This window comes from Lepus europaeus, chromosome 17 (assembly GCF_033115175.1).
Source record: "Lepus europaeus isolate LE1 chromosome 17, mLepTim1.pri, whole genome shotgun sequence".
NCBI classification, from domain to species: domain Eukaryota; kingdom Metazoa; phylum Chordata; class Mammalia; order Lagomorpha; family Leporidae; genus Lepus; species Lepus europaeus.
This window is the reverse complement of record NC_084843.1, coordinates 41,740,614-41,754,495: the sequence shown is the minus strand read 5'-3', so window position 1 is coordinate 41,754,495 and position 13,882 is coordinate 41,740,614. Positions and strand designations below refer to the sequence as shown.

The 13,882-nt window shown below is 42.2% G+C and overlaps 1 protein-coding gene across 9 annotated transcripts in view; it reads right to left on the bottom strand.

Moving 5' to 3' along the window:
• SGMS1 (sphingomyelin synthase 1) overlaps nt 1-13,882 on the bottom strand; it is a 465,134-nt gene that overhangs the window by 39,507 nt on the left and 411,745 nt on the right. For 8 of the 9 annotated variants that reach the window (XM_062215295.1, XM_062215298.1, XM_062215297.1 and 5 more), the window contains one exon: nt 5,453-6,306. In XM_062215295.1, the coding sequence (XP_062071279.1) occupies nt 5,453-6,093 (641 nt within the window). In that variant the 5' untranslated portion in view covers nt 6,094-6,306. Of the gene's footprint in view, nt 1-5,452; nt 6,307-9,806; nt 9,893-13,882 lie in introns of those variants that run through there. The other variant, XM_062215303.1, reaches the window with a different exon arrangement.

Below are 13,882 nucleotides of genomic sequence, written 5' to 3'. Positions count from 1 at the left end.
AGCCTTGCTGGTGCTCAAGCAAGCCGCAGACATCTGCATTCACTGTGTCTCCTGCATAGGTGTCCCTTCCCTCAACGCCTGCAGGCCTTCCTCCTTGTTTGATCCAGCGTCCGCTCAACAGTGACCTCACTGTAGGCCTTTGCTATTCACTCAATCTGAAATGTCCCCCGCCTCCACACTATCTCCAATATTGGCCAGCCATTTATACGATCTTACTCTTCTCATTTTCTCTCATGCTAGTTGGTATCATAGTTTGATTTGTTCCTTGCCCTGGCCATAATATAACCTGGAGAAGGGTGTCCTCTAATCAGTGGCTAGGAATTGAATGGGTTTTAAATGAGCATTTTCTATGTGTTTCTGTGTGCCAGGCTCTGTATCAGGCACAGTGGAATAAAGATGAATGAGGGATGGGATCCAGTGGTTTTCTCTTGAGAAACTGAGAATCCAGCAGTGAAGAAACTACACACACACACACACACACACCCTAAAAGCCTGGAATGAGATATGAGTACAATGTATCTGTGGAAAAGTGGGAAAGAAGGTAGGAGAGACTGGGACTGGACTGTGAAGAACCTCGAGCTTCATGCCAACAGAGCTGGTTCTTCATCTAAAGCATCCCCACGGGGCATTCTATAAGAATGGAAAGAGGAGATGGGCCTGAAATCAAAACTGGCAAAATTAGAACTGACAGTACTTGGTGACTCTGGAGAAAAAGCAATGACCACTTCTCCTAGGTTTCCAAGAAGTGTCACTGGCAGACAGGGGAAGAATAAGTTGGAAGAAGTCACTACCAAGTCTGGTTTTACATAAGTTGCATTGGAGGTACCGATAATCACCATGCCACATGGCAATGGCTTCCCTGCTGTCTAGAAAACCTGTGACTTGGAAATTCTACTATGTGGCTGCTTGGCCACCTTTTGTCGAGGTTATCCAGGGTCCCAGTTGAGTTCGGCTACAAGCATCACACGCAGCAGGCACCGTGTTAGCCATGATTCAACCATGCAAGAACGTCCTCAAGTTCTCAGGCTTTATCAAACATGAAGCTTAATTATTCTTCATCATGCTTTCTTAAAAGAAGAGATACCTGTTTTGCCATGAAGTCTGACACAGATGTAGAGACTTCTCAGGAAATTTCCCTAGTCACTGGCATAAAAGTCCAAATTTAAAAGGGGATACTACTTTGTTTACAATTTTAAAAACTAAAGAAGTTCTCAAGAAAAGTATTATTGTGGCTTGACTCTGCAATGTCATGGAAATCCCATGTGGATATGTGTGTATATAAACATATACACATACAGACATCAGGACAGATGTTAAGAATGAAAAGAGGGGGAAAATTTTCCAGTACAAAAAAGCAAAACCTACATTAACAGTAAAACAAAACTGAATGCTACATAAGGATAGAACCAAGTGTCACAATGTCATAAATTCAGTATATCAAATATCTGGTTAAAGTGTTTTTTTTAAAAAGATTTATTTTATTTATTTGAAAGACAGCGTTACAGAGAGAGAGGGGTCTTCCATCCACTGGTGCACCCCCAGATGGCTTTAATGGCTGGGACCACGCCTATCCAAAGCCAGGAGCCAGGGCCTCTTCCAGGTCTCCCATGTGGATGCAGGAGCCCAAGGACCTGGGCCATCCTCCACTGCTTTCCCAGCTCGTAGCAGAGAGCTGGGTCGGAAGAGGAGCAGCCGGGACTAGAACCGGTGCCCATATGGGATGCCAGCGCTGCAGGCCAGGGCTTTAACCTGCTGCGCCACAGCGCCGGCCCCTGGTTAAAGAATTTGTTGCTTGGAATGTTGCTCAAACATCTCACTTCCCAATTAAAAAGTCTTCCTCTACAGTTTCATCCTCTGATTCTTCTCTAAAAAGTGAAAAGGAATAGGCTGGTTTTTTGTAAGAGCTTTAGGATTCTCAAAGTCAAAGTAAAATATCCCAATGGGACAGTCTGAATTCTGAGACACTGGTAAAGTGTGCTCTGAGGTGGCCAACCTCTCAGGTTGGGGAGAAGGGTCAAGACTCCCAAGAGTTGCACACAAAAAGAGGATGTCAATTCTCCTTAAAAAGAGTATCCTATAACCAGAAGTATCCATTTCTCCAAAATACTAGCAAAATAAAACTGCTACACTGCAACAGCCAGTCAACTAGAAACATGGGGGTCTCCCCAACACTACAAAACATCTCAATGTTCTCTACAAGAACCAGGGAAAGGTAAGGTCATCAATATCTACCTTTTCCACTTGCCCATTTATATTTTTCTCCATGTCTCTTAACAGGCCTGGTGGGCCACATACCTGAGGACAGGTTTCCTGGAGGGAGACTGGAAACCTGGGATGTGTCCCGTGGAGGGAGAAGGGGTAGGGGTATTCAGAATCCTTTTACCAATCTGCTTCCATTTTCCATGTTCCTAACCCTGCCACACGTAGAAATGAGAGAGAAGACTTTAAAGAACTCTTAAATGTATTCCAGACAAAAATGCTAAGAACCTGATAAAATCCAAACATAACTGGTCCATCCAGTAATGTTAGGACCAGACAGAACACAGTTGTATACGACAATGGAAATCTGTTCGACTGAGAGGCCCTAATTTGATCTGCCAGGTCAAGGCTGGGGCCAGAGCCCAAGCTGCCTGTTTCCCGGCATGAGGTGAATTTTTTCTAAGACACAATCAACTGGTCTACTGCTGCTCAACAATATAAAGAAATAAATGACTAGTTCTGGCACTAAGGACCAGAGAAACATGGAATTAGACAGCTTAAAGATAATGAGAGTGAGAAAAATTCTCTGCTGGGAAAAATATACACAGCAATACACCTTTAAAAAAATTAGTTCTGTGGCTGGTGCTGTGGCGCAGTGGGTTAAAGCCCTGGCCTGAAGCGCCGGTATCCCCTATGGTCACAGGTTTGAGACCCAGCTGCTCCACTTCTGATCCAGCTCTCTGCTATGGCCTGGGAAAGCAGTAGAAGATGGCCCAAGTCCTTGGGCCTCTGCACCCGTATGGGAGACCTGGAAGAAGCTCCTGGCTCCTGGCTTCGGATCGGCTCAGCTCCGGCCGTTGTGGTCACTTGGGGAGTGAACCAGCGGATGGAAGACCCCCCCCCCTCTCCTCCCTCTGTGTAACTCTGACTTTCAAATAAACAAAATTAAAAAAAAAAAAAATTAGTTCTATGGCGAGGACATGTGCTTTGTTAAAGAATAACATTTTTTTTTTTTTTTTGACAGGCAGAGTGGACAGTGAGAGAGAGAGACAGAGAGAAAGGTCTTCCTTTTGCCGTTGGTTCACCCTCCAATGGCCGCCGCGGTTGGCGCGCTGCGGCCGGCGCACCGCGCTGATCCGATGGCAGGAGCCAGGTGCTTCTCCTGGTCTCCCATGGGGTGCAGGGCCCAAGGACTTGGGCCATCCTCCACTGCACTCCCTGGCCACAGCAGAGAGCTGGCCTGGAAGAGGGGCAACCGGGACAGGATCGGTGCCCCGACCGGGACTAGAACCTGGTGTGCCGGCGCCGCAAGGCGGAGGATTAGCCTAGTGAGCCGCGGCGCCAGCCAAGAATAACATAATTTAAAAGTTATAGCTTTGTGAATGATTCGGACTTGTACATGGTATGCCTTACTCAAACTTATACTCAAGGGCAGTAAATTCTTCCAGAAAACAAGTTCACAAAAACAAAACAACAAACATCGGAAAAAACTCAGGAAGCATTAAATTGAGTTGGCCTTGTCTTTGTGGAAAAAAAAAAAAAGTACTGGCATTTCTTTTAAGGGGCATTTAGGGAAAAATTTAAAAGTCAAAAAAGCAAGATTGAACCTTAGTAGCTGAAATAAAGTAATTGAGGGGCCTCTGCTGTAGCATAGCCGGTAAAGCCGCGGCCTGCAGTGCAAGCATCCTATATGGGCGCCAGTTCAAGTCCTGGCTGCACCATTTCCAATCCAGCTCTCTGCTATGGCCTGGGAAAGCAGTAGAAGATGGCCCAAGCCCTTGGGCTCCTGCACCCATGTGGGAGACCTAGAAGAAGCTCCTGGCTCCTGGATTTGACCTGGCCCAGCCCTGGCCATTGTAGCCATTTGGGGAGTGAACCAGCAGACAGAAGACCTCTCTCTCTGCCTCTGCCTCTCTGTAACTCTTTCAAATAAATTTTAAAAAATTAAAAACAAAATAATGTATTTGAGAAATTCTGAGCATGTCATATAAGTCTATTCCTATTTTTCAGCCTCTTAAAACTAAAGCAACAAAAACAGACTTTCCGCCAAATCAAATGCAGTCCAGATCCTTAATTCTATTTCAAATTTTGCTTAAACTCTAGGATTGTCAAACCAGCCCCAAATATACAGTGGCTACTTAAGTGCCTCTCTTTGTACTTGTGTAAGTTAAGAGGGTCCTTCCCCGCAGAGTCAGGACTTGCATTATTTCCTTTTATAGACATATAATTTATAAGGTTAAAAAAACACAGTCCTTATAAAATATACTAGGACAAAACTGTTCCTGTCAGAGAAAGTTGACCAAGGATTTATGGTCTGTTTTTGTTTCCTTAAGATGATTAATATTCAACCAAACCGTGGATCATGAAACACATTTGACCAAAAAGAAATGTAGTCCTTAAACAAATTGCTTCCAACCTCTGTGCAGGGAAGCCATAAGAATGTTCCATTGAGGAGAGAAATCACACACCAACGACAAGGGTACTGTAGGTTTAATCTGCTATAGGCAACCCAAGTACTCAGCTTTCCTGAGGCAATCCATGCCAAGTTTTGAGCAAGGGATGTGAAAACTGTGTTCACCTGATGCTAAAAAGAGGTGCCTACGTACAATCCCAATAAACTAGAACAGAACAGCCACATGCTGCCTGAAGTGCCACACATTCTAGAAGATGGAAATCCAAGCAGGTTCATCTATATCACACCCACCCAAGCGACAGCATACCCCGAGGACATCATTTTCCCAACAATCCCAGTCACTCTGGAATAGCTACTCTAAGTTTTCTGTGTGAAATATCTTTATGTGCATATGGCTAAGGTCCAGCTGTCTGACTGTGGGAAAAGCTACCCAGCCAGTCATAGGGCTCAGGCCAATCATCAACAATTTCATGGGTTAACAGCACCAATCAGGACTAAGTGGTTTATCTGTTGTTCAACAAGCTGTACTTTCTGAAGATGTTTGAAGGTTTTCATTCTTCGTAAAAATAAAAAGTAAAAAAGTAAAAATAAAAGCATCATTTCTAATGGTCCTACCCATTATTCTGTATAAAACTGGCAACAAATACTGTACTTCCTTAAAGATGCCAGAGCCTAATTTAGTTCAACAGGATGTGTTGTTCAAAAATAAAAAGAAAATAGGAATGAATATACTTTAAAGCCAATTGCTTGGTAAATGTTAACTTCCAAATAACAGTTAGATGTCTGTAATGCAAACCCTGCCATAATTGAATCTCTCTCTCTGCGTTTTACTTTACTTACTTGTATTTTAAGAGCAGCCACTGAATTAACCAGAGTCCTACAAGGATCATGCCGTTAATTTCACAAATAGAAAAGGCCCACTGCACCCGGTTAAAATGGTCAAAAAACGTGTCCGGTAGTGGAGGCTGCACCTCCTTAGGAGGTACTCGTTCATGGACGACCGAGATCATCACTGTGGTGAGAATAAAACAGGAAAGTGCATAAAGAAAGGCCAGAAAAGTCTTGCCCCACTCCATGGGGTACTGGGAGCGCTCTGGTTCTGGCATGGGGATCTTAATCATCTCTTTCCTATACCCATTTGGCATCCCATTGGGTTTACTCTTGATGCTGAAGCTGCCATCAGGGGTGGGAAGATCTACACCAATGTTGAGGTGCCCGTTGGCATGGCCGTTCTTGTGTGCTTCCATGTGGTGCTCCATTTTCAGGGTCTCTATCATGTCCAGGAGCCGCTGCCCGTTGTCGGAGGAGACCCGGCACAAGGGGGGTTTTTTGAAATCCTCCTGGGTTAGGTTGATCAAATCCCGGCCTGTAAAATGTCCCAGAGGCTCACAGTATTCTGGCATGGCATGCTCCAGCAGCCAGTCTGCCACCTTCTTGGGTGACCAATAAACCACTTCCTTCATTGTACTGGCAGACGACATGCAGCCTCCAGCTCGCTCTCGGCAGGTCAGCAGTCACTGTTCCTACAGGGCAGGACACTGTCCCTCCTTGGCTCATTCATGCTGTCAGCTCCCATGAGCGGAGACTTGTTTGGCAAGATGGTCAGGGCAGGTATTAAACACCTCATGTAGCTGTCCAGGGTTCCTGAGATCCCGAGCACTAATTCACCTCATTTTTCAACACGAGTCTTCCTTCTGTAGAGGCAAGAGAAAAGATCAAGATGGTGGGACTTCCAAATCAATCAGCTCAAAATGCAAAACTTTAGAGGTAACACGGAAAATGGAAACTCTATGATTGGTAAATCCCACAGTATTCAAACACATATTATTATTATTATTTTTTCCCTAGGGACCATGGATTCCCTTGTTACTAGTCTTCCCTGACACTTCATCAAACTGGATTTGAACATGGATAAGGTCAAAGGGGACATGTTCTACAGGACTTCCAAGGGTACATTTTCTAGGAAATAATTCAATGGTGCTTTAGAACTGTCCACACAGACCAGGAATTCCCTTTGGACTTATATGCTTCTGAGATAATCTGAAAGAACATGGCAAATTTGTTTATCATTCTATCTGGTGAAGACCGCTTTACAATGTACATAATCCTCAGCAACTTAATACAAAGGGCCTTCAAAAAGTTCAGGAGATATGTTTATAATGAACAAAAAACTAGTTGTACACTTCAGTCTTTTTTGCACCAAAATAAACTTATCTTTTAATTCTCTCTTTCCACAAATATTATGAAGAAGATTAATAGGAACACTGAACTTCAAGATTATTTGGCCCAATAATTCTGTACTCCTTTATGAAAAAAAATCACTGAATTCTCTTTTCTAGATGTTCTCAGGTCCTGACTATGTAGGCGTTATCAGTGCAGGTGTTTGGGTTGAAGGACAGGTGGAAGGAAGGGCAAAGGTCCTGCCTGCTCTGTTGATCTTTCTACTCCGAGCCCCTAGGATTTCTGTGGAACCATAGTTAGAGAATCCAGGATCTGACCTATCTCCCCATTTATAAATGAAGAATCTGACTTCTAGAAAGGTCAGGGAACTTGCCTTATTTCAAATCACTTATTTCAAGTCACTTTTCAAGTGACAGAGAACCTAAACAAAGGAATTAAAAGTTAAATTTCTGACTCTGGGTTCACTTTATTTATTAAAATACTCAGCCAATAATATGGCAGTAACTAAATACATTCTGATGTCCAAAAGCAGGATTAAACCATTTATAAAAATGTATAAATATAAAAATATTATAAATGTAGTATATATTACCCTTTCACACTGACACTTGGTGAACTCAACAGTGCATAAAACAAATGGAAAGAAATACATCAGTTATTAATTGAGGTTAACATGATGGTGATTCTTGGAGTATTTTCTACTTTTGTTCAAACCATTTTTCTTTAAAATGAAAAACAAGAAAAGTTCACAACAAGAGCCCTGACTCCCCAACAAAGCATCATGGTTAATGGCACAGGGCCTGTGGCAGCAGCCCATGCATAACCCATTAGGCAAGCTTCAGTTTTTCCACCTGTAAAATGGGGAGGATCATCAATGTTTCCCTTACAGCGTTGTCAGTGCTTAACTATGAAAGTGTATTTGAAAGCTGATGAAATGTAACCAGCTTTCAAAGCAGTGCTTCTGAAAAGAGTCTGCCAGTACACATACCAATCTTTTCCTTCTTCAAATTGTCTATGAAATCCAACAGCCACTGTCTACTCTATCTCACTATGAAAATACCCTCAGCACCAGGGGCTGAAATAATCAAACATTAACTACAAAACAAACAGCACGGACAGATCTGCAGGTTTAAGAGCTGAGAATGACTAATGACACTGGCTCCTTAAGTAAGTTCTTGTGGCGTAATCACCGGATAAAATGTTCCATGCTTTATTAAAAAAATCTAAAGCCAAATAAGCCTAGGAACTGCATAGTGAAATCTCTCTTGGCAACAGCAGTACATTAATAGGATGTTAAAAGCTCAATGAAATTTTCCAGTAAAGAAACTTCTCACCAGGATTTCTCAAATTGACTCCATCAAGGCTGTCTTACATCTTCATCTCTGGCTCATCCCTACTAAACCCCAAAATTTGACTATGGAATGAGGACAAACAGTATGTTTCCTGCTCATTTCTTCATCCAAATAACAACCAATCAGTGGCAGCAGCAGCTTTCAAAGATATTCCAGGATGTACAAAAGAACTGGGCATTCCCTCTGGTGAGCATCGCCAGTGTCATGCACCCTCCCCAGCACCACTTCTTGTGGCTAGGTGTCTGTCTAGACTTCCCCAGGAACCTCTGCAAAACTGTGGAAGAGCTATAACCTCCAGCACCACCACATGACTCACATGTCCAGGGCTCAGGAGGTACACAGTCAGTGTGTGCTCACATCTCTGAGAATCTGACAGAACCAGCAACGCGTTTCACGATTTTATGGAAAGCAAACCAAACCTACTGAAAATGCCACTGAGGTAAAACAACTGCTTTTAAACAACCTGGATGGTCATATGCCTTTACTCTAATTGCTCATAATGATAACTTGGTGGGCATTAACATTTTGCTCAGGCTTCATAACACACAACTATCTGTGGGTACTTTGCCAAGAGTGCAATAAAAATCAAGAATTCATGCCATTTTGAAACACCCCAGCTGCCCTGTTGTAAAAGTTTCAATTTTAGATAAAGGTCTATACATTTACTAGAACCTTCTACAAAAGTCAGTTATAAGCTAATTGACCTTTTAAGACAATGCAGCTCACTGAAATACTCGTGAGATAAGTTTTTAATTTTTCTCTATCTCAATTTGGATAGCTCCTGGATGCCTTTCTCCAAACCAATCTAATAAGCTTATAAATTTGTTATTCAGCATTTGGAGAGTTAACTTAAATACGCAGAGCCCACAAAACTGTATGTATCTGAGCAACAAAAATGGTTATAGTACCAACCACTCAGTTTCAGCTGAAGAACTTACAAATTTATTTGAATCTGCAGTGGAGGAAGCTTAAGAAGATTACTTTTGATGCTTTAACCTTTAAATTGCCCTTTATTTTAAACTGTTATAAATGCAGTGCTCACAATTCCACAGTCCTTCTCGGTTAGTAAATAAAATCACTGTGTATGGAACAGGCTCCTTCAACTAAGTGTATGCTGACCTGCTTTGCTTAGATATGAGAAGGGCTTGCTGAAATCTGCATGTTTGTCATCTGGTCCACTCGGGCTGTTAGGCCTCATGTGATACATCATCTGCTCTCCTCCACACCTTACTTAATAACGCTTAACACTCAGATTTTGCAATATCTGAAATACATCCCTTCTCAGAAACCACCCTGTAAGTTACCCAATGGGTAGTCTCTCTCTCAATGTTCCTTCCCAAAATATAGGCACTTCCCCTGGAATACAGTGGCTCTCAATGTTCCAAAGGGAAAGAGATGAATTTTGGTTGACACGGTAGATATAATGTCAAGAAATCAGCCATGCCAGATGTATGCCAGAAATCATAACTCTAATTATTCTCCAAGGGCATGAAATATAAAACTGTTTTGTCCATTTCACAGAGTCCTTAACCAGCATGTAACCAGAAAGCCCAAAGAATCATCTACTATAGCAAAAAAAAAAAAAAAAAAAAAAAAAATGGGGCAAAGGGCATTATGGCACAGCAGGTTAAGCTGCTGCTTGAGATGCCTGCATCCCATACCTGAGTACCAACTAGAGTCCTGGCTGCTCTGCTTCCAGTCCAAGTCCCGGCTAACGCACTTGGTAAGCAGCAGACGATGGCTCAAGTAGTTGAGTCCCTGCCACCTGCATGGAAGACACAAATGGAGCTTCTACTGCCTAGCTTTGGCCTTGCCAAGCTCTGGCTGTTACTAACTTTTGGGGTGTGAACTAGCAGATGAAAGATCTCTATCACTCTGCCTTTCAAATAAATAAATATTTCTTAAAAAGAACTAGAAGCAACCTAAAAGTTCCAAGGTGGTAATTAGAATATCATTACACAATAGAATGTTAAGGCTCTACTACAGATTGTACTGTGTTTCTATATTTACAGGGATACATATTTATAGTTTTGTTAAGTGAATAAACAGATTACAAAACACAGTATCATTTTTGTAAATATCATAGGGAAAAAGTCTGGAAGTCTATATAACAACTTCTTAACTGTTAGCTTTGAGTAATAAGATTATGAATAATTTTGATTCCTTTTTTTACCCAGTATTTTCTGTTTCTCTGATAAATATATATTACTTGTGTCTGGGGAGGGGATTGGTGTTTTTAAGTGTATTCTGTTTTTTAAACACATAGGCTGTGTTTTAAAAATAAAAATCAGTGCTTCCTACACTAGCTTTCTTTAAAAATATGAAATGGGCTTGCAGATTTCTCTAAGTAGTTGGAACATTTGCCCTCTGTGCATAATTAAATTCCCGAATCCTTCATACTGGTCTTGAGAATTGAGTCCAATCACCAACAAAGATGAAGCTAAAATCTGAATCTACATGCGTAATTTCAGTCTTAAATATTCCCCCGAAAACCACCATCTGAATTACAACTGTTCTGTCATCTAGATTTTCTTCCATATCCATTCATCCATGTCATTACACAGTAGGAAAAAACTCTGTCATCATTACCATAAGGACAACTTTGCATAGCTCTGCTGATAACTAATCATGACAGTTTTCCCACGGGATTTCACTCTTAGATCTTGCTCTGAGGATAATCTATTCTCATTCAATGGACGAACTGCCTCTCTGGGTCCGAAACCAGCAGGACTATTATAATATTTGCCTAGTTAATCTGCAGAACTTGGGCACAGATCTTTTTAGCAGCACTCAAGAGTGTTTGAGCAGAATCAGTGTTTCCAAATCCCATGAGCTCTCCCACAAGCTGATGTGCACAGGCTGATCTCATTTGCCCTGAGAACCCTGGGAAAGACTAACACAAACTCTCTATTTCCAGTATAAACATTCTGTTCCTTTCTTTTCTTTCCATTCTTATTTTTTAAAATGGAAGCTAAAATGCTTCTAATTTACTGCTCATTTAGCTGGAACAAAAAGATTTTGTGCCTCTGAATTAGTCATAAAAGTAAATCAGGGTTGTGAGAAGTCCAATGTTTTAGGTAAAGGATGTGTTCCATGCTTTACTCTGCTGTTCCGAAGAAATTTCACCCTAGTCTTGTAGGGTCTATCAGCAGTGCCCTTGGCTGACATTGTTCTACAGTAAAAGGAACCCTCAATTCCCACAGAGCTGCAAAAAAGATTAGAAATCTGATATGAAATTAGTGGGACTATATTAACTGGAGCTTTTCAAGGCCTCTATGGGAGAAAATGCTCAAGTCCTTGCTCTGTTCTTCCCTTCCCTGCAGAAAATCCAACACTGATCAGTCAAGAGATTGGGGGTAGAGTAGCAATCAGATGTTGGAGATGCTGACAGAGCCAGCGTCAGGAGAGACAACTGAGGTCTCCTTGCCCTAACTTTTCTTTAGTCTTTAGGCATCTGTCTCCTCCCACATTCCCAGACAAAGCTGACAAAAATGGGGCCAGGGAAGGAGGGTGGGAAAGGCTGCCCAAGGAGGTCATTCTACCAGACTGTCAACTTGGGATACCTTCAGGGACCAGGCACGGAAAGTCAGTCTGGTCACAGAGAAGAACAGGGAAAAGTGATAACAGTGACAAAAGGGACAGGGAAAACCATTCTCAATGCAGTGATATTTCAATTTGCTAAGTGACAAAAATAAACCAAAAACATGCAAGCTGAATGTGGTCTATGGATCGCCACTTTGCAACTTCACTCACTCTCCCACCCACTATGTCTAATCCACCATTAATTCCTGGAGATCCTACCTCGAAGGGCCTCTCAAATCTGCACTCCTTGTCCTATCCCATCTGCTTGTTTTGGTTTTTGCCTCTAGCCTGGCTCAACCACAATCCAACTGGCATCCTGTTCTCAGGTGGGCCTTTCAGGTGCTGTGCGTAATCCCAGCTCCTCACCTGACACTCAAGAGCTGTGGTGGCTGCCCTCAACTCTAGGGACAATGTTCAGACTCCTTGGCCTGGCCCCAAGGCCTTCCATGATACAGCTATTTCTTTACCTTTACCTTCCAGTCTTTCCCTTCAAGCTCTGGTCCTATGTTACACCCATACTCACGCAATTCATCTGTTTCCCTCTCAAATCATTCACTGCACACTTCGCCAGTTGTTCTTCCTACCTCTCAAACCATTCGCCACATACCTTGCCAGTTGTTCTTCCTAACTTCTGTGACAGTACTTAAAAAGTTTCTGGAGAGTACAATTAAAAGTAAGTTTAGGAACTGGTGTTGTGGTACAGCAGGTTAAGCCACTGCCTGAGACACTAGCATCCCATGTGGGTGCCGGTTCAAGTACCAACCGCTCCACTTCCAAAACAGCTCCCTGCTAATGTGCCCAGAAAAGCAGCAGATGGTCCAAGCGCTTGGGCCTTTGCCACCCAGGAGACCCAGATGAAGTTCAGGCTCCTTACTTCAGCCTGATCCAACACCAGCCATTGGGAACATTTGGGGAGTGAGTCAGCAAATGGAAGATCTCTCTCTCTCTCTCTCTCTCACTTACTCTGCCTTTCAAACAAATAAGTAAAATTTTAAAAGAACTACATAAATATGATTGCTTAAAATTTAATATCATAATAGGTTTCAAGATACAGAAAAGAAACTACTTGTGTATCGAAAGAAGAATAGTCTAAAAGCCAAAGTGGGAAAGATAGAAGTGAACGTTTGGGGTCCAGAGGGACACTAGCCTTAACTCCAGGTGCTAGGGATGGGATCTCAATATCCCAGCCAGAACAGGGAACAAGGCCTGTGGCCAGATTCTGGAAGGGAATTGGCACTAAAACTCTTAAATAAAGCAAGGACCCTTTTAAGACCAGAAAAATTCAACCAATGAATATGGCACACAATGTGGAGTCCAAAGACAGCAATATGGTGGGAGATTTTCATACCAAGAAATTAGTGTAAATGCAAAAACGCTCTTGTAGTCCCTAGTAAGCAAGGCTCACAGGACTCCCTTGGGGAAAGCAACCCTGCAGGGGATGGACAGAGTTGAACATTGTAAGTCATGAAAAAATGACCGACCAGGAGAGAGATTTGGCTGGTAGGACAAGCAAGAAGTTTATGAAATCATGAATTTGAAGAAAGAAAACAGATCTGAAAAGACTGAAAAATTAATATAATAATGAGATAAAACAAAGAACTGAAACCATAAGGAAAGAACATGACGTGATTTAAAAAGAAAATATTTAAAGACAGAACAAGAAAATCCTATATTTTCTCCTCTAGCTTATGTTCCACAGATAACTCAGAAGTAAAGACTTGAGAGTAAAGCTTCCTTTAGAAGGGAACCGGAAGGACCCATCAGCAAAAACAGTAAGTATGTAAATACAGTGGCAACTGGCAGTTTTTCCAGACCTCAAAGATCCGGAGCAATCCAGCACCCCATCTTCTTTATTGGTGGAGAAAGAGAAAGAGAAATAGAAAACTGAATCCAGTCCATCAAAAGAGGATTCAGATTTCAAAAAAAAATGTGCCCTGACTCTGAAAACTCCCCTGAAATGTTATGAAAGCAAAAATGGCAAAGTAAAAAGAGGAAAAACACAACTTACGAAGTTGGGAAGCAGGTGGACTCATGATGAGTGATCCGGCAGACCCAAGAACAAGAACCTGAAGCCAGCAAAGCGGAAAGACAGGAAGCAATGGGGTTTATGTATCAGAAGCCTTAGTAAGTAGATGAGGAATGGGTGGCATCAGGT